The sequence below is a fragment of the Panthera tigris genome, chromosome C1, assembly GCF_018350195.1.
Source record: "Panthera tigris isolate Pti1 chromosome C1, P.tigris_Pti1_mat1.1, whole genome shotgun sequence".
Lineage (NCBI taxonomy): Eukaryota > Metazoa > Chordata > Mammalia > Carnivora > Felidae > Panthera > Panthera tigris.
The window spans coordinates 34,150,273-34,171,774 of NC_056667.1; the positions used below are offsets into that span (position 1 = coordinate 34,150,273).

General features: G+C 42.6%; 1 protein-coding gene across 2 annotated transcripts in view; it reads left to right on the plus strand.

Moving 5' to 3' along the window:
• Nucleotides 1–21,502, plus strand: part of ST3GAL3 (ST3 beta-galactoside alpha-2,3-sialyltransferase 3) — a 199,710-nt gene that overhangs the window by 105,803 nt on the left and 72,405 nt on the right. For both annotated transcript variants that reach the window (XM_042996880.1, XM_042996879.1), the window contains exon 5: nucleotides 16,776–16,868. In XM_042996880.1, the coding sequence (XP_042852814.1) occupies nucleotides 16,776–16,868 (93 nt within the window). The remainder of the gene's footprint in view (nucleotides 1–16,775; nucleotides 16,869–21,502) is intronic.

Sequence of the window (21,502 nt, forward strand, 5' to 3'; positions counted from 1 at the left end):
TTCCATTCTTAAATTCCTAATATAGAGAAATATTCTTTAAATGTCTCTATATCCAGTGATTCTCTACAAATCTGAAAATAGATGCTTTGGATTTTTGTTTGTCTTCACTATATTTCTTGATACCTTTGTGGAAAAAATAGTTTTCCATTTCCTTTGAGAATTCCCTACTGCTCGTATGTATATGACAAGATCATGTGTCAGCACTATGAAAATTACTCAAAATACTTCAATGCAGTGATCTGTCTGAAACTTTGTCTTTTAACTGCAAGCTATGTTGTTGAGGAGGGCAGTGTTTATTGGCAGTTAGAAACATAGGCTATGGTGTCAGACATGGATTTTTAAAGCCCAGTTCCACGTCTCACTTGATATAATCTTGAGAGAGTTATAAAATGGGGATAATAATAATCACCCAAGGATGAGATTCAGCCTATCCTGTACCCTTATCTGTGTCTGCTAAACTAGGAAAAATCTAGCCCCAAAATGAGACTTGAACTTCAGCTTGCCTCCTGCTCCATGCCCCAGATTTCATTTTTTCACTCATTCATTTAGCAACTATTTCTTAAGTACCAACTCTGTGCTTTGTAATTGGGATAAAATTGAAAATACTTTTATTTATTAAAAAAAATTTTTTTAATGTTTATTCGTTTTTGAAGGGGGTGCAGAGGGAGAGGGAGACACAGAATTCGAAGCAGGCTTCAGGCTCTGAGCTGTCAGCACAGAGACCGACGAGGGGCTCACTTTCATGACCAGCAAGATCATGACCTGAGCCAAAGTCGGATGCTTAACTGACTGAGCCATCTAGGCGCCCCTGAAAATTCTTTTTTTTAAAGTTTATTTATTTATTTTGAGGGAGAGAATCCCAATCAGGCTCTGCACTGTCAGCATGGAGCCCCATGTGGAGCTTGAACTCACAAACTCTGAGATCCTAACCTGAGCTGAAACCAAGAGCCAGTGCTCAAATGACTGAGCCACCCAGGCACCCTAAAACTGAAAATTCTAAGCCAAATGAACACCCTTATAAGTTTGATGGGAAAGACTATCCTGTGAGCTAAAGACTTAGTGAATGGGAAGGGAGTAAATGAGAACAGTGAGGGATGGTAAGGGGTAGTATTTCTGGATAGCACGAACAAGGAACAGGTTCTTGTTTCTGATTTTATCTAATAAGAATGACATACTGGTAGCTGGAAAGATGGAGCACAAAGAGGAGACAAGGGATCCTCAGGTGCGTGGAGAACACAGGAAAGAGCAGCCTCCCTCACACAGGGCTGTAGAGGAAATGGCGTTTTCAGGGGAGACCCAGGTTTCTGTGAAAGCAGCAGATGGAAGGGACGTTCACTGGAGAAGCTGAGGATATAAAGGAACAAGGCTTCAGAGAACACAGTGGAAAGTTAGAATATGGGGCAGCGAGGGAGATGTGGGCCACGAAGAAGCAGAGAGCAGTGACTTGAGCATGAGGAAACTGAGAAGGCATAATTGGGGGACTGAACAAGAATAACCAGGATGTGAGGCTGGTGAGCTGGGTTTTGCTGGCCTCAAGATTGCCCAAGAACTAATCTCATATTCCCCTGGGGGTGGACACTCAGGCTGTTGAGTGTATTCAACTACAGTTTGATTGGATGATACCTCCGGGGTGGGGGTGGGGTGTCCAGTCTGGTCCCTGGGGAGGCTCTGGGTTCTCTGCAAGTCTGTTGTTTAAAGTTGAGGGTCCTGGGGAAAGTCTCAGGGCTACAGGCTGCTGCCCCAACATTGAGGTAAGCACCTCCTCATTTATTTAACAAACTTCTCCAGCAAGTGCGATGTGGCAAGCAGCGTTCTCTGTTCTGAGGATAGCCCAGTGAACAGGATGGTCATTAGGAGCACCTGGGTGGCTCAGTCAGTTAAGCTGTGACTTTGACTCAGATCACGATCTCGCAGTTCGTGAGTTCGAGCGCCATGTCAGACCCGGTGCTGACACCTCAGAGCTTAGAGCCTGCTTCGGATTCTGTGTCTCCCTCTCTCTGCCCCTCCCCCAATCACGTTCTGTCTCTCTTTCTCAAAAATATTTTTTAAAAAGGTCATTAAACAAAAAGTGTAATAAATAAGTAAAGTTTTCGATATCTTGGAAGGTAGTATGTGGCACAGAAGACAGTCGCGCAGGACAAGGAAATGCTCATGAAGAGATTACAGGTTTAAATGGAGTGGTCAGGGCAGGCCTCGTTGAAAGGTGACATCCGAGCAGATGAGGGGAAGAGAGGGGGTTAGGCCTGCCAGTATCCGCAGGAGGAACATTCAGCACAGAACCTGAAGGAAATCTCAGTTATGAGGAATGTGACACCAGGAGCCAGGAATGGAGAGAAGAGCCACCTGGAGCCTTGACGGAGCCAGACCGTGGTGTCCAGGTGTGTGTTTCCTGAGCTGATGTCAGCCTTCAGGGAGCTGGTTTAGTCAAAGGGAGGCTTCATCCACATCAGCTGCATGTGGGTAGGTGCTCTGTGCTCTGGGAGAGCTCCTGTCTACTGCCAGGATGTGGTGTTTTATCGTCACCATATGGGCAAGAGCATGGGGACTTTGGCGCTCTGTCTACTTTCATAATGAATTCTCTGTGAAGACACAAAGATCCGAAAGCCAAAACCAACCATTTTTAACCCCCAAAGGCTTGTGAAAACCAAGCCAACTGTGAAAGGCCTATAAACCCAGAACAGTCTGTAATATACCCCAAGGCCAGTTAACTCTTTCCAGAATGGCCTGCCAAGTCCCTGTGGCTGCATGGGGAAAGTGTTTATTGAACACTTACTATGTGCCTCATGCTTTTCTTAGAAGATCTCACCAGTCCCGTGACTTTAGATGCTGTATCATCTGAAGCTGGTATCTCCCAAATGCACAGTGCAAGCCTAGTCCTCTTTCCCCATACTTCTGACTCACTTATCCAGTTGTCTTCTTTACTTGGATGTGTGGGCATCTCACACTTAACGTGTCCAGAACCAAACCCCTGATTCACAACCCCTGCCTCCCCCCAGAATCTTCCCGACCCCGGTAAATGGTGACTTCATCCTTCCAGTTGCTCAGGAAAAAAACCTAGCATCATGTCTCTGACACTAATCATCAGCAGAGCCTATTGGCTTTACCTTAAATACCTCCAGAGCCAACTGTTCCTCGCTATCTCTGCCACCATCCCTCTGTCCAGACAACCATCGTCTCCTCCATTATTTCACTCCTGGCTGCTTTCATGCTTGCTTCCCGGTGGTCCAGTTCCACACTGAAGCCAAAGTGATCCTGTTCAATGTAAGATAGACCTGATTGTTCCTGCGATCAGAACTCTCCAGTGACTTCTCTTAGCTAAGAGCCAGTTTGGTTTTACCATGCTCAACCAAGGCCCCTACATGGTCTAGACTCCTGTTTTCTTAATGACTTTCCTTGTTTATTATACTATACTGGGCCCTTTGCTGTGCCTCAAATCCTCCAGGCCCATTCCCGCCTCAGACTCTTGGCATTCGCTCATTTCTTTGTTTGGGGTGCTCTTCCCCTGACATCTGCCCCACTTTTTCAGAGGTTGGCTCAAATATCCCCTTTCTCAGTGAAGTCTTCCCTGTCCGTCCCATTTAAAGTTGTAGCCACAACCTCCATTGGCATTCATTCCCTGTTCCCTCTACTGTGTCATTTTTCTCTAGGGTGTTTTTTACTGTTGGATATCTATGTTTCACTTACTTGTTGATTGTCTCCTTCCAGTAGAGGGAGGGCAGGTGGAAGGTACTTGTCTGTTTTTTTTCACAACTATTTCTTAGCACATAAAACAGGGCCTAGCACTTAGTGATTGCTCAATAAACATTTGTTGGATAGATGGATGGATGGATGGATGGATGGATGGATGGATGGATTAATTGGTGGACAATTCTATGAAATAGGTGGCATTTAATTTATTTTAGTTTTTAAAGTTTATTTATTTACTTAGAGAGCATGAGCAGGGGAGGGGCAGAAAGAGAGGGAGAGAGAGAAAATCCCAAGCCGGCTCTACACGGTTAGCATGGAGCCCGATGTGGGGTTCGAACCCACAAATTGCAAGATCATGACCTGGGCTGAAACCAAGAGTCAGACTGAGCCACCCAGGCGCCCCTTATTTTATTGTTTTTTAATGTTTTTTAAATTTATTTTTGAGAGAGAGAGAGAATATGCATGCGAGTGGGGGAGGGGCAGAGAGAGAGGGAGAGAGAGAGAATCCCAAGCAGACCCTGTGCTGTCAGTGCAGACCCTGACACTTGATGCCACAAACCACGAGATCATGACCGAAGCCGAAATCAAGAGTTGGGCGCTTAACCAACTGAGCCACCCAGGCGCCCCGAAGTAGGTGGTATTTAAATGCATTTTAACAAATGAGAAAGTAACCATAGAAATAATTTACCTGTGTTCAGAGAACTGTATGTGATCAAGCTAGCATTCTACTCCTTCTCCACCTGGCTCCAAATTTTCTACCCATCCCACTATTCCATAGTGCTTTCTCTTTTTCCCAAATTCACTCTGTCAATTTGATCTTAAGTAAGCATTATAAGGGCAGGAGGTATGAATGTCTTGCTCACAGTTGTATTCCCAGTGCCTTGTATAGTGTTTGTGGCTCACAGTAAATATTCGATAAATGTTAAATTAATTAAGGACAGAGGAAGAGGATGTAAGACAGAATAGTGCCATCTTTAATAACAAAACCCAGGCCCAAGTCTCCATATTGGAAGATTTGGGGGGAATGGAACTGTCACGTGGCCCCTGCCTTTAACCCCGAGTGTCACCATCTCCTGGAGGGTCTCTCACTTCAGGAACTGCCACTACCATTACGTTGACTCCAGAGAGCATAGGTTTTCTTTAATGCTGTCAAAAAGAAAACAACAACAGAAACCTTTTTATCTTGGTTCCTCTAAGCAGAGCTAAAAATATTTCACTAAGAATTAAAAGAGGACAACAGAGAAATAAACCCTGAAAATATAAGAAACTCAAAATAGTAGTCTGTCTCTTCTGTAGACAGCTCAAGCCAGGGCCATACTTAGTTCACAACAGGAGAGCTCAGCATCGCTGGATTTGACTGGGCTCTTTGCCTCACAACTTCTGCCCTGTTTCACAACAGGGCTTCCTGCTATACATCTCGATACCTATATGATCAAGACCCAAAGAGCCACATTCTCACTTTGTAGCTTACCTGGAGCTCTCAGCACAGTGGCTCTTAAACTGGACTACATATTGGAATCACCTGGGGAGCTTAAAAAATTGCTGATGCCTGCATTCCGCCCCGTATAGCTTCTGATGTCATTGGGTTGAGGTGCAGCTTGGGCATTAGGGTTTTTTTAAGCTCTTCGGGTGAGTCCAATATGGGTCCAAGTTGAGAATCATTGCTCTAAAAGATGCTGCCTTCTGTCTGAGGAACTCTCCACTTTCCCAGTTGATTGATACCAAGAGTAAACTCAACTTTGAGGAGAGAGCCCTGCTTGACACACAGGAGTCTGCCCATATACAGTGTCTCTCAACCCAAGTCCTCACCACCCAGAGATTCTGATTTAGTTGATCAAGAATCAGGTGTAGGTGCCTTAAAGTTTAAAAGTTCTCCCAGGTGATTCTAACATGCCAGGGTCGAGAACCATGGGGGTATAGCCTTCAAGTCTGTCACTATAATCAGATCTGACTATATCATAATCGCTATGGCAGAATGTAGTAGTTATATTAGGGTAGTGGGATTGTGGGTACTTTTCTTCCTTTTGAGTTTACATTTTCTGTGTTTCCTCATGTACATTTACAATGAAAAGATGTATTTGGATGTGCCTTCTTTTCTGTAATTTTTTTCAAACTTTCATAATCTCTAGGTCTCTAAACACTGTTTTCAAAAACATATATTAATTTTTGCTAACATATATTAGATTTTGCTAATCTGGTTTTTCTTTATGGTCTTTTAAATTCTGAATCAGTTGGAGAGTTTTCTGTATATCCTATTAGCCTGTTTAAGTATCTCATCCTTATCTACAATTGAAATTAATATTTGTGTAAAGGCTTAATATTCAATATTTATCTTTGCTGGGCTGTCAAATCTCCAGGAGATCTGAGGGTGAGACATGAGAAGTCTGGAAGAATGGGCCGGCCAAATCATGCAGGGCTTTAGATATAACAGTAAGAAGTTTAGGCTTCATCTTGAGGTCAGAAGATGCCATTGAAATATTTTAAGCTGGTGAAAAACATCATCAGTTTTGACCCGTAGGAAGATGACTTGGGCTGCTGATTGGAGAGGACAGAAGTGTAAAGAGATGTAATACTTAGGAGGCCATCAAAGAAGTAGAGAGCAGAAATGAGTAGAGAAAATCAGCAAAACCCACAACTGGTTCTTTGAAAATATTAATGAAATTGAGAAACCTCTAGCCAGGCTAACCAAGAAAAAAGAGAGAAGATACAAATGACTAAGATCAGAAATAAAAGGGGGATCATCAGTACTGATCCCATGGATATTAAAAGGATAATAAAAGAATAGTGTGAACAACTCTGTAAAGGCATATTTGATAACTTAGGGGAAATGGACCAATTCCTTGGAAGACACAAACCATCAAAACTCACACAAGAAGAAATAGATCATCTGAATAAGCCTGTATCTACTAAAGAAACTGAATCAAAATTTAATAACCTAAAACAGAAAACACTACACTCAGTTGGTTTCACTGGTGAATTCTATCAAACATTTCAGGAAAAGATGATACCAGTTCTCTACAGTCTCTTCCAGAAAATAGAAGCAGAGGGAACACTTCCTAACTTGTTCTGTGAAGCTAGCATTATCCTAAAACCAAAACTAGATGAAGACATTATACAAAAGGTGGTGCCTGGCTGGCTCATTTGGGAAAGTGTGAGACTCTTGATGTTGGGGCCATAAGTTCAAGCCCCATGTTGGGGGTAGAGTTTACTTTGAAAAAAGACATCATAAGAAAGGAAAACCACAGACTGTTATCTTTTGCTAACATAAAAATCCCAACAAAATATTAGCATATTGAATCCAATAATATGTAAGAAGAATCAAACACTCCAACCAAGTAGGATTTATTCCAAGTATGCAAGCCTGCTTCAACATTAGCAAATCAGTGACTGTATTCCATCATATGAACAGGCTGAAGGAGAAAAATCATATGATCATACCTATAAGATGCAGAAAAAGCACTTGATAACAATCCAACATCCAATCATGATTTTACAAAAAAAACTGTCAGCAAACTAGGAATAGAGTATGGTAAAGAATACTTATAAAAAAACCTGTAGCCAACGTCATGCTTAATGATGAGAAACTAAATGCTTTCCCCCAAGATTGGGAAAAGGCAAGAATGTCCCCTTCACCACTCCTTTCCAGTGTTATACTCTAAGCTCCAGCTAATTCAATAAAAAAAGAAAAGGAATTAAAAGGCGTAGAGATTGGGAATGAAGAAATAACACTGTCTTTGTTCACAGATGACACGATTGTCTATGTAGAAAAACCCAGGGACTTGCCAAAAACTCCTGGAGCTAATTAGCAATTATAGCAAGATTATAGGATATGAGGCTAATAATATACAAAAGTCAGTTGTTTTCCTATATTGGAATTTGGCATTAAAAGCACAGTATCATTTATATTAGCAAGCACACATGCAAAGAAAGACTTAGGCATAAATCTAACTGCACACACACACACACACACACACACACACACACACACCTGCACACCCCTACCTATTTGCAGAAGTTTGGAGACAGCCAAGTAAGTTGGAGAAAATAATCCAAGTAAGAAAAATAAAAGGAACAATTTTTCATCATTAGATTAGTGAAATGATACTAATTCAGATGATCTAGAAGTAGTAAAAACAGAAATCAAGCATTACAACAGTAGGAACAGTAACTCACATTTGTATAACCTTTCAAAGAATGCTCTGACATACGTTGTTGCAGGAAATCATTTGATCTTTCCATCAACTCTATAAAATATGTATTATTACAGCTATTACAAGAGTTAAGGAAACCGATTACCTACCTGAGGTTACACAGCTAGTAAGTGAAGAGCTGGTTACTTAAATTCAAGTCTTTTTACCTTTATGCCCATTACAGTTTATACCAAAGAAAGCAAGAGCTTTGGTGAGAGCAGAGAATGGATTTTAGAGTCAGTTTGTCTTGTCAAAAATGAGAATAATACTTAAAGTAGGGCTTCTCTAAGGGTGTGCAGAGCCCTGGCTAAATATTTTTTGTAATGCCTTTGGTGTGTAAACATGTTGATGGGTCCATGTGAAATACATTGATTTACTGATGAGGATTTAGAACAATGGGGAAAGGAGATACTTATGTATTTGTTTATTACCTAATCAGTATACATGACAGTTCTTCATAGTATCCAGACACCATGTCTTTCTGTTCAGGTTCAGGAACCATCTCTTCGTGTATTTTACGGTCCATTGCATCATTCCTGGCTAATTCACATCTCCCACAAGAAAAAGCTAATAATACTGTTACTATTCATAGTAGCCATGGCTGTCTGAAACCTGTTTTATAGAATGGTATAGGGGCGCCTGGGTGGCTCAGTCAGTTAAGCTTCCAACCATCTCAGGTCATGATATTGCAGTCCATGGGTTTGAGCCCCAAGTCAAACTCTATGCTGACAGCTTGGAGCCTGGAGCCTGCTTCAGATTCTGTGTCTCCGTCTCTCTCTAACCCTCCTCTGCTCGCTCTCTCTGTCTGTCTGTCTCTCTCAAAAATGCATAAACATTTAAAAATTAAAAAAAAAAAGAATGGAAACAGTATAGATCTTCTTTCTCTTCAGTTCTCCAGTACCATTTATGTCATGCTAGTTATATCATTACTCATGATGCTTCATTATCTTTATCCTTTGTGCTGCCCGTGAATACTGGCTTCCATTGACTCTCAAAGGTTGTGACTGTGCTTTGTTGACAATGGCCACAAATGCAAGTCTTACCCAGAGTATGCAGGGGAAATGTGAATTGCAGTTAGTTTTCTAGTCATGTTAAGTTTATCATTTGAACCTATCGGGACTGAATCATGGAGAAATAGAAAATCTGAACAGACCAATTGCTAGTAAGGAGATTGAATTGGTCGTTAGAAACTCCCAGAAAACAAAAGTCCTGGACCAAATGGCTTCACTGGCGAATTCTACCAAACATCGAAAGAAGAATTCATATCAATTCTTCTCAAACTTTTCCGAAAACTAGAGGGGGTGGGGAACACTTCCAAACTCACTTTATGAGGCCAGTATTACCCTGATATCAAAACCAGACAAAGACACTACAAGAAGAGAAAATTACAGGCCAGTTTTCCTTGCGAACATAGATGCAGAAATCCTCAACAAAATTTTAGCAAACTAAATTCAACAATACATTGAAAAGATCACACACCATGACTAAAATGGGATTTATTCCAGGGACGCAAGGATGGTTTACCATCGCAAATCAATTAGTGTGATATACCACAGTAACAAAATGAAGGATAAAAATTAAATGATCATCCCAATAGATGCAGACAAGGCATTTGACAAATTTCAACATCCGTTCATAATAAAAGCTGTCAAAAAAGTGAGTATAGAGGGAATTTACCTCAACAAAATGAAGGCCATAAATGACAAGCCCACAGCTAACACCATACTCAACAAAGAAGCTGAAAGCTTTTCCTTTAAGATCAGGAAGAAGATAAGGATATCCATTCCCACCATTTTTCTTCGTCATACTATTTGAGGACCTAGCCAAAACAAGCAAGAAAAAGAAATAAAGGCATCCACATCAGAAAGGAAGAAGTGAAACTGTCTGTATTTGCAGATGACATGATATTATATGGAAAAGATCCTGAAGACTCCACCGGAAAACTGTTAGAACTAATACACAAACTCAGTAAAGGCGCAGGATACAAAATTAATACACAAAGTCAGTTGCATTTTCATGCAGCAATAACTATCAGTAAGAGAAATTCCTTCAAAGTCCGTTTACGGTTGCCTCAAAGAATAAAATACCTAGAAATAAATTTAACCAAGGAGGTGAAAGACCTGTACCAATAGACTATAAGACTTAGATGAAAGAAGTTGAAGTAGACACAAATAAACGCAAAGGTATTACATGCTCTTGGATTGGAAGAATTAATATTGTTAAAATGTCGACTACCCAAAGCAATCAACAGTTTCAGTGCAAACCCTATCAAAATTTATCATTTGAAATTTTATAGTGTTAAAAATAGAACAGTACATCTTCCAACCATGTCTTCTTTTGGACTCATGCCTGAATCTAAGGGCTGTACTGCTTTAGAGGATTATTGTAAAGCTAAATTAAAAAACTAGGTCAACTATTAGCACATGGCTTGTGCTCAATAAATGTTAGTTTCCATGTTCTTTCCACTACCATCCTTAAAGAGGATGTGGTTGTTTGTTTTTTTTTTTTTCCAAATAAATGAAATGTAGAAACAAAATTGAATTGGAGCATTTCCAATAGATCCCTGATGGAGAGTCTCTGTGAGCATTGCCTATACAGTTCAGGCTAACGCGTTTGCAAGAGATTACTGGAGGACGTCTTCCCAGCCAAAATGACATAAATGATAAGATCCTGGAGACAAAAATAAACTGCAGTTATGTCAGCTCCAGAGTCACTGATCAAACAGCAGAGTGGCCTGGTGTGTTGAAAAGGTATTACGGTGCGCAGTAAGTAGCAAGAGCTGAAAGGCAGGTCCTCTAGAGCTGAGAAATACCACAAATTCCACATGGCTCAGATGAAGCAGTCCCTCTGCCTTAACGTGATGAAAGAGACATAAGCCAGTGCTGCCAAGTTTATTATAGGTCACTGTAAGTGGGGCAGAACCTATATGGAAGCCCTGGTCTGCATTGGGAGTTCACAAGAGCAGACGGTTGGTGATGCCCAGGGAAGGATGAATCCACAACTCCCGAATGTGGGTAAATGAAGAGACTAATGATAATGTAGGAAGAGCCAGCAGATCCATAATAATGAAGTCAGACAGAAGAGGTAGTCAGAGGAGATAGAAATTGTCCTTAAGGAGAAAAGTTTCCATCTTGGAACTTGAAAGGATCTGTGGCAGTATTAAGTACCCTTCCTTACATGAAGTCTACTTCAGAAAAAAATAAAAATGAAAATGTTTAATGACAGAATAGGATTACTAAAACTAATCTAAGCTGCTTCTGCCATTTCCCAAGTCCTGTTCCAGGAACAGCCCTTTAGTAAATGGAGAAATGCACCATCAGGAAGGTCAGAGAAGAGAGTATTGAAGAAGCAGTGGTCGGACCCACCCTGGGCTGAGGGTTCTCATCTGTGTGTTCGTGCAAGTCCTCCAACAGTAATGTTGGCCAGCTTTGATTAAATAACTATGCTTGCATGAAAGGACATTAATATTTATTAACTGTTCCTTGTCAGGCATTGTGTTGAGTGTTCTCTATGTGGTCTTGTTTCATTTTCATGGCCAGTTCCTGTACTCTACATCAGTGAACTAGTGTCTGAATGAAGGAAGAGACATAGTAGGGGGCTGATCTGATTTCAGTCCTTTCTGGGAGGGTTCTAGAAATTAGATCATTGACTGGAATATAGAGGCCTAGGAAGAACCCTCAAAGTCCCATCTCCATTTCCCCCAGCCATCACCACTGCTTCCCCCCCACTTTTTATTAATTAACCTTCCAGTTGTCAAAGTAATCAGTTGAGTTCAGTCCAATACGCATGGTACTCTGTGCCATGCACCACACTCAGTTTTCGTGGTGTACGAGAGAAAGATCATTTAAATGGATAGTTACTCTTTAGTGTGGTCAATGCTAGGCTATAACCAGGTCTTAGTCATCATCGTATCCCTAATCCCAGGCCAGTGTCTGGAACACAACAACAACAAGGCTGTTACAGTTAATATGTATTGAGAGAAAACCAAGTGCCTTGGCATTGTAGTAAGCACTTTATTATCTTTTTTAAAATATAAATAACTGTAGCAATTTTATTCAAAATCATCAAAAACTGGAAGGAGCCAAGATATCTGTCAAGGTGAATGGATACATGAAGAGTGGGGCATCCATACAATTAAATAATATTCAGTGATTAAAACAAATGAACATTAAGCTACGCAAAGACCTGGATGCAATTTATTTTTTGTTGTTGTTGTTGTTTTGTTTTTGTATTTATTTGTCATGTCTTTTTTTTTTTAAGTTTATTTTGAGAGAGAGAGAGAGAGAGAGTGAGCACAAGTGGGGGAGGGGCAGAGAGAGAAAGAGAGAGAATCTGAAGCAGGCTTCCTCCTGCCAGCGCAGAGCCCAGTGCTGGGCTTGAATTCATGAACCATGAGATCATGACCTGAGCTGAAACCAAGAGCTAGATGCTTAAATGACCAAGCCACCCAGGTGCCCCTGTCATGTCTTTTTTTTTTTTTTTTTTTTAATTCTAGTTAGTTAAACACACTTTATTCTTAACATAATTCTCAGTACAATTGTATGAGTATAATCCCAGTTTTTCAAGATGTGGAAGTTAAGGCACAGAGCAATTAAATAACATGCCCAAAGTCAAACAGCGAGGAAGGGATAGAGCCAGGTTACAAATCCAAGCAGAGTGTCTCTTTCGCCTCTAAATATTTGTTACATGAATGCATGCATGCATGCATGAATGAATGAGAGGGAGGAAGGGAAGGAGGAAGGGAGAGAAGAGTGTGGGAACAAGTGAGCGAGCTAAGGTGAAAGTCAGCAAAGCGAAATGGGGTCCACAGGCAGGTAGGTTGGTTCTGCCAGGGAGGGGAAAAAATTTTTACAAAGTTTCATAAAGGGGTGGTGCTTAAACTGAGTGTTGCAAGATAAAGAGGTAGTCATGGGCCAGGGCAGGGCAGGGCAGGGCGAGCAGAGGAAGGCCAACCCTCTTACTTCTGTATTAGGTCCTTTCCCCCCTCACCTCTTCTAGGACATTTCTCCTATGGCCATCCTCTCTCTATCACATCAGGAATTTCCCTCTTATTCCAGCCAGCTTACAAACATGCTAAGCTAATTTCTAACCTCAAAAACGTCTCTCCCTGCTTCTTCCCTCATTGCCCCATTTCTGTGTCTTCCTTTATAGCAAAACTCCTAAAAATAGTAGTCTGTATTCCATGACTCCACTTTTTCTGTGTTCTCTTAAACCCAATGAAATCAGCATTTCACCCCCACTCTCCAGTGAACCAGCTTTTGTCAAGGTCAAGAGTAACCTCCCTGTTGCCAAAGCCAGCTGTTGATCCAATGGCCACACCTCACCAGGCCTCCCACTGTGTTGCACTGGGTTGGTTCCTGTGTCCTTCTTGAGACACTTCCTCCCCTCGGCAACTGAGAGAGCACTCTCTCCAGATTAGTGTCTGTCTCCTGGACTTTTCCTTTCAGCCTCTCGCTGCCTCCTCGCCTCCCAGACATTGATCCTTAAAAATGCACACGTTGGTCAGAGCACTCGCCCTCTGGGAATCCTTCAGTGACCCTCCCCTACCACAGAATTCAAACTAGAGCCAAGTGTTCAAAGCCTCCATGATCCGATGCCTGCCTCTGGCATCTCATCTTTCACATAACATTTGGGTGGCACTCTGTAGGACAGCCAGCCCCTTCACGTGCACTTTCTCGCCACATCCTCCCAAGATCCCTGGGAAGTGAGTGGTTCCCATTTGCAGATGAGAAAGCTGAGAATCAGAGTTTCATCATTGCCCAAGGTCACACAACTTGCCAGTGTCCCCTGGACACTGAAGTTTCTGATCCCAGATCCTATGCTCTTCTCATTTACAACCCTTTGCTTGGCCTGATCCTTAAACTCCATGCTCTGGGGTGAAGCAGGGGAGTGGATGTTTGGTTCCTTCTTTTGGGTTCCAGTCTGTCCATCTGGATTTCCTCTTGAGTACAGTGGTTTACACTCTTCACCCCAGGGGCTTGGTCGTCACGTTTGCAGGACAATGGGTGCTCTTACTGGTTGAAATGCTAAATCTCCCAAAATGAAAGGCCAGCTGCAGAGTTTGAGAGGAACAAGGGCTGAATGATTTGATCAGACATCTGTGGGGGCCTCCTGGCATTTGGAGTGTGAGTGCCTTAGAGAAACTAACTATTCTGGCCTGAAGGAGTTGGCGACTGTTAATCTTGGTGGTTTTGACCGCTAACTGCCCCAGAGGTCCCAGCCTGCTGTATGACTCAGAATCCCCAACACTCCCCCTATTCTTCTCCCACTGGGATAGTCAGGAGGCCATTGCTAAGGCATTTTAATTTGGTAATAACTTGACATGGCCCACTGTCCCCGGGGCTGTATGTTTTAGAAGTTACTGTTGCTTTCTAAATGGAGGTGGGGGGGGTTGATTTAGAGGTGCTCATCCTTGACATCTGACTACCTTGCACTGTCATGGGAAGAGCCTTCCGGGGTAGGTTCTGGCTTCCTTGTGCTCCAGCTGGCCGGTGCCCCCCTCTTTTCCATGATAGATTACCTGAGTCCATGGATCTTGGACTGCCCATAGCCCTTATTCCAGAAGCACCTTGCCAGAGGTGGACGATGTAAGCCAGAGAGAGGAAAGATGGGGCCAAAGGTTTATCTGTTGTTGTATATCTGTGTCTGTGGTACACCGTGTTAGAGGGGCAGCTGCTGTCCGTCTTTCGTCCTCAGTGTGAAACTTTCTGGAATTCAGGAAGAGCACAGGAATCCACTGCTACAAGGCAGGACACAGAGAGTGGGGGATTGGGAGACTCACAACACCTCACTGCTTGTAGACACGCTGTCGGAGAGCTGTGTGAGGCTTTCTTGACCCTCTTCTCTACCCCTGTCCATTGGCGCTCACCACTTATGTGCTGTCCCTGGACTCTGTGCTTCCCTCTGTGATGGCCCTTACCACGATCCGCACTGGTGGTACTTCCATGTGAAGAGCTCCTTTACTGATGTCTACCACTTACGCGCTATAGGATCTTGGATAAGTCTCTTTCTCTTTCTGGGCTCACGTGTAAGTGGATAACTAATAGCACCTACTCACATGGCTGTTGAAGACGTAATTGAAAAAAATCTGTATTTCAGTCACTGCACCTAGTCTCAGAGCTTTCCTCAAGTTCACGAAGTATGCTGAAGTTTCTGTTTTGTTTCGGAAATACAGTTGTTTATATAAGAAAATACTGTTACGTAAATTCTCTTGTTAAACCTCTGACTTTTCTTTTGCCTACCAAATAAAGTCTCGACTCTGGCTTATTACTCAGCATTTGTATTTGCATTTCGGGCTTTACATTTCACTGGTAGGCAATGCTAAAAACAATTGTAGATTTCCAGAAGAAACGCACACGGATACAGATGGGTTTGTCTAAATTCAGTGAGCAATTACTCTGTGCAAGGCCCTGGGCTAGGCCCGCAGGGGCATAGGAGTGAATCACACATGACACATGCTAGGCAGTGGCATCATCGTTTCTGGCTGTCTAGTATAGGCGCCAGCCCCCTTCCCCCCAGGCCTGCCCCACCCAGTTCCTGCAGCAGCCCCGAGGGAAGACTTACCACGGGGGGCCCCAGCACAGTAGAGCAGCTGGGCACCAGCATGTTGGCGGCAGGCCCAAGGGTGGAGGCGGGGGAGGTTGGGCCTGGGAACTGGCAGCCAGCCAGGGCTCTCTCAGGTGCCCCAGCATGCAGGGCCGCCAGCCTCAGCAGTCGCTGAATGTGTCCTGTTCTTCCACGGCGGTTTTCTCTAAACTGCACTGGCACGGATTTTGGTGGCAAGGCGGTGACTCTAGCCCCACATCGAACACATAAGGGCAATGAAGCCCAAAGACGTGAAGTGACTCGACTACAGTCACACAGCAACAAAGCCGGGGCTGGAACACACAGGTCTTCTGAAAAAATTTTCAGCAAATATGCAGCAAACACTCTAGAGGGCTTGTGGGCTCTCGAGACTGTCTTGTTTTCAGTACAAGTGCAATGAGACTATCAGAGTCATTTTGTTCCTTCAGAAAATTATAGGCATCTTCTGTGGGCCCATCTCTGCACAAGGTACTGGGGATGCAGGGTTAAATCAGACTCTGACCTTGGGAGTTCACAGTATGATGAGGGAGACAAACTACCAACAGTTACAGTATAGTATGGCAAGTGCCTCTGGGGATAAGCATGTAATGTGGGTGACGGGGGACAGACTGTGGAGCACAGAAGAGGCACTTAGCCCAACCTGGGGGCCAGGGAGTTACTCCCAGTGAAGCTGAGACCTAAGCTTAGTTGTGAAGGACCAGTCGGCATAGCCAGGTGGAGAAGGACAAGGAGGAACATTCTGGGCAAAGAGAATAGGAAAGCAGCAGAGCATCCTCAACTAAACATCTAACGGTTACAGCAATAGTCCCAACATATATTTGACCTATATTCAGGATACTGAGAGTGTTTCCCACTGGCGGGATCATAGTATATGTGGAGAGAGTAGAGGCAGGTGTGGCTGGGCGTGTACAACCCCACAATGAAGCTTGAAAGGGCAGGTGCCTGTGACTGTCAAAGCCTGGGCAGCTCTCTCCCTAGGTCTGCAGGCTCCATATTTCTAGTCTGGGAGCCTGGATGGAGTTCGTGATTTCCTTGGTATTAAGCTTGCTGCAAAACCCAGCAAGTTCCTTTTGCCAAATTCTGTACAGGGGCCTTGCTAATTTATCTACCTATATTCCTTTAGAATTTTTGGTTTGGGTTCCCCACTCCCCCCCTCCCCCCGCCCCGAAGCCTTGGTGTGGAAAAGGGGCTGAAAGGCTGATTGTAGAGAATGAAGCGTTATTCAAGGTTCAAACAGCTACAGCTCTTTAAGAACTAATACCCCACTGACTGCTCAGTGCCTGGCAAGCTGTGACTTTCCTTTTCTTCCCATAGGCCTGCTGAGTTAGCCACCAAATACGCAAACTTTTCAGAGGGAGCTTGCAAGCCTGGCTATGCTTCAGCCTTGATGACTGCCATCTTTCCTCGGTAAGTGTTCCTATTTCTTCCCGCTGCCCAGACAGCCTGGTCCATGGCCCAGGAGTCAGAAACTCTATGCTGTGCAAGTGATGTGCTCTGAGAAAGCGAAATTCTGGTGTAACTTACTGCCCTGTGTCCTTGAGTCTGTGGGTACCTGGAGAGGACTTGTTTCGGGTCGGTTCCTACCCCAGTCCCACTCTGTGCCCTTGCTATACCTTACCCCCGTCCTGTCTCTGGAGCTTGCACCTGCCAGCACAGCCTGTTTCTGTGGAGGGGAGGGGACAGGTAGAACCTGCGTGGCACTCCTTGGAAGCCAGGTACCCAGAGGCAGCCAGATAAGCCTCCTCAGCATAGAAGCTCCAAGTCATAGCATCAAAACTACATGGCTTCAGGGAAGCATATCCAAATAAAGCAGGGAACAAAGAGAGGTTTCTGAGCCTGGCCTGGCTGTTCTGGCACCTTCTCTCTTTGTCCGTTTTGCATTCTGGAGTTCCTGATTTCCTGATAACCAAGCTTGCTGGAAGAAACTGTGCCAAACCCTGGGAGTTTCTTTGACCACATTCTGCTGAGGGGCCTTGCTTACATATCTGCCTTTTCCTCTTGAGTTTTCTTTCCATGAAGCTACAGTGTGGAGAAGGACCTGATGTGCCAAGATGGGCTTGTCTGCAGTCTGGAGTGTAGTGAGACTGCCAGGGTCATTTTGTTCCTTCAGAAAGTTATCGGAGTGTCTGACTTAGAGGAGCTGGAGGAAAGGCCGCTCAGGACCCTCTGGGAGTGGGGATGCAGCACTTGGACCGCAGGGGAGCCCTTGGGGTGGCCTCCTGGGGTGGGGTCCGTTCACTGGGGGAAGGGCTTACATCCCATCCCTGAGAAGGCTGAGGTTAGGGCATACAACGTGCTTGCCGAGGAAGCCTGAGAAACAACTTGCCCCAAAGTAGATCCAGAATATGTGGTTTTTATGCTCCTTTTCTTTTTCTAATGGGAGTGATGGAAGCTCCTTGTCTAAAACAGGGGCTCTGCTGAATATCTGGTGTTCAGATAGAGATCTCTTTGTCTAGGGTCTGCCTTCTGACTTGCTTCCAAATATTTTTCTTCCCCCAGCTATTTATTGAGCACCTCGTAAGTGTCTGGTATTATGTTCCATATTCTTATACATCTTTTCTTAGGTTTACTTGACTCAGTGCCTTGGGCCAGACACCTACGAGTTTTCCTTGGCCTGGATATAGGTGTTGGGTTTTGTTTTGTTTTTTTTACTTTTTCTTTTTTCTTTCTTTCTTTATATATATTTTAAAATGTTTATTTACTTTTGAGATAGAGAGCACCACTGGGGGAGGGATAGAGAGAGTGGGGGACAGAGGATCTGAAGCAGGCTCCACACTGACGGCAGTGAGCCTGACGTGGGGCTAGAACTCATGAACCACGAAATCATGACCTGAGCCGAAGTGGGATGCTCAACCGACTGAGCCACCCAGGCACCCCTTTACTTTTTATAATTGAAAGTAATGCAAGCATACGGTCAAAAAAATAATAACTGAAAATGTGCAAAGGGGTATTTGCTCTCACTCTAGATCCCCAGAGATAGCCAATTATTACCCAGACAGCCTGGGTAATATAAATAGAAATATCATGTATTTATTGTTTTGTATCTTGCTTTTTACTCCTAACAATATATGTTAGAGATCATCCTATTACCAGCATACATGGTAATCTTATTCATTTGATGCTTGCATAACATGATTATATGGATGTATAATAATTTTTTCACAAGTAAGACTTATTGAAGTTTAATTTACATGCAGCAAAACTTACTTTTTGGTGTAGTTGTAGGGGTTTTGGTAAATGCACACCTTTGAGTAATCACAGCAATCCAGTAGAGCATTCCCATCATCACCTCCTGAAAGCTCCCTTGTGCTGCTTTGTAGTTAACCTCTCCCCTAACCCCCAACCCCTGTCAACCACTGAACAGTTTTCTGTTCCTGTAGCATTTTCAGAGTGTTATATTCATGGAATCATATAGTATGAAGCCTTTTGAGTGTGCCTCTTTCATTCACTCTAATGCATTTGAGGTTCATACATGTATTGTGTGTATCAGTTCTTTTTTATTGCTGAATGGTATTCCATCGTATGGATACAACAGTCTGTTTATCTACTCAATAGTTGAGGGGCGCCTGGGTGGCTCAGTCAGTTAAGTGTCCAACTTTGGCTCAGGTCATGATCTCGCAGTCTATAAGTTCGAGCCCCACGTTGGGTTCTGTGCTGACAGTTTGGAGCCTGGAGCCTACTTCAGATTCTGTGTTTCCCTCTCCCTGTGCCCCTCCCCCACTCCGCTCGCTCTCTCTCTCAAAAGTGAATAAACATTTTAAAAAGTTTAAAAATGAATAAACAATAAAAAATATCTACTCAGTAGTCAAAAGACATTTGGGTAGATTCCAGTTTTTGGTGATTATAAAAAAAGCCACCATAAAATTTGTATATGGGATGTCTCATTAACTCTATAAGAAATTGCCAAACTTTTTTTTTTAATGTCTATTTATTTATTTTGAGAGGGAGAGAATGTGAGTGGAGGAGGGGCAGAGAGAGAGGGAGAGAGAATCCCAAGCAGGCTCCACGCTGTCAGCGCAGAGCCTGTTGCGGGGCTTGATCTCATGAATGGTGTCATGTCCTAAGCCAAAATCAAGAGTTGGATGTTCAACCGACTGAGCCACCCAGGCACCCCAAGAATTGCCAAAGAGTTTTCCAAATTGACTGTGCTATGTTGCTTTCCTGCCATCGTTGTATAAGAGTTCCAGGTGCTCTACGTCTCTGCCATCAGTCTTTTTAATTTTAGCTATTCTAAAATTTAGTGATATCTCACTGTGGTTTTAATTTGCATTTTAGTAATACTAATGATATTCATTTTCATTTTCATGTGCTTATTTAGCATTCTTTTATCTCTGAGGAATTGTCAAAGCTCTTGTCATTTTGTAAATTGGTTGTTTCCTTATTGAATGTAAGACAACTTTACATATTCTGGATTGAAGCCCTCTGTCATGCGATTTGCAAATATTTTCTTCCAGCCTATGGCTCGCCTTTTCATTGTCTTAACAATATCTTTTACAAAGCAGAAGTTTTTAATCATGATGAAGTCTAATTTATAAATTTTTTCTTTTATGGATTTTGCTTTTGGTGGTTTATCTAAGAAATCTTACCCTAATCCAAAGTCAAAAGGTCTTTTCCTGTGTTTTCTTCTAGAATTTTTATAGGTTTAGCTCTTACATTTAGGTCTATGACTCATATCAAGTTAATTCTTGTATATAGTTTTGCATATGTATGTTTAGTTGTTCCAGAACCATTTGTTGAAGACTTCTTTCTTCATTGAATTACGTTGGCCTATTTGTTAAAAATCAGCCAAACATATGTATGTGGGGCTCTTTCTGGAATTTTTATTCCATTTCATGGATCTTTATATCTGTCCATGCATTAATATCACAATATGTAGACACTCATGTCTTTTTTTTTTTGAGTAGGCTCCATGCCCAGTGTGGGGCTTGAACTCATGACCCTGAAATCAAGAGTCACATGCTCTGCTGACTGAGCCAGCCAGGCACCTCAACAATCATGTCTTCTATTAAGGACAGTTTTATTTCTTCCTTTCCATTCTGGTTGCCTCTTTTTCCTTTTTCTTGCCTCATTGCACTGGCTAGACTCATCAATACAGTGTTGAATAGATGAGGTGAGAGTGAATATCCGTGACTTGTTTCCAATTTCAGGGGGAAGGCGTTTAGTCTATTACCATTATGGTGTTAGCTGTAGGTTTTTCATAGATACCCTTTTAGGATAGAGGGAATTCTCTTCTATTTCTGGTTTGTTGAGAATTTTTATAATGAATAATGTCAAATTTTGTCAAATGCTTCCTTTTCTGCATCTTTTGACACGACCAGATGGCTTTTCTTCTTTAATCTATTAATATAGTGAATCACAGTGATTTTTTTCGTTGACTGATTTTTTTAATGTTAAGCCAAACTTTTAATACTAGAATAAACTTCATTTTATTCTAATTTATTATTCTCTTTTATATATTTCTGGATTTAATTCACTAATGTTTTATTAAGGATTTTTGTTTCTCTGTTCGTGAGAGATTGGTCTGTCGTTTTTTTGTAACGTTTTTGGTTTTGATATCAGAGTAATGCTGACATTATAGAATCAGTGAGAAAATATTCCTTCATTTGCATTTTCCTGAAAGTTTTGTATAGAATTGATAATATTTTTCTTTAAATGATTGATAGAATGTACCAGCAAAGACATCTAGGGCTACCTAGGTTTTGTGTTAAGAAAATCCCCTTGTGGGAAGTTTTTTAATAAAAAAACATAGAATTACATTTCTAGGGGCACCTGGGTAGCTCAGTCAGTTGAGTGTCTGACTCTTGATCTCAGGTCATGATCCCAGGATCCTGGGATTAAACTCCATATTGGGCTCCACGCTAGGTGTGGAGCCTGCTTAAGATATTCTCTCTCTCTCTCTCTCTCTGTCTGTCTCTCTCTCTCTTTCTCTCTCCCTCTGCCCCTTTCCTGCTCGCACTCTCTCTCTCAAAAACCAAAAACAAAAAAAACCCAAAGAATTATATTTCTAAAAAAAAAAAAAGAATTACATTTCTTTAATAGAT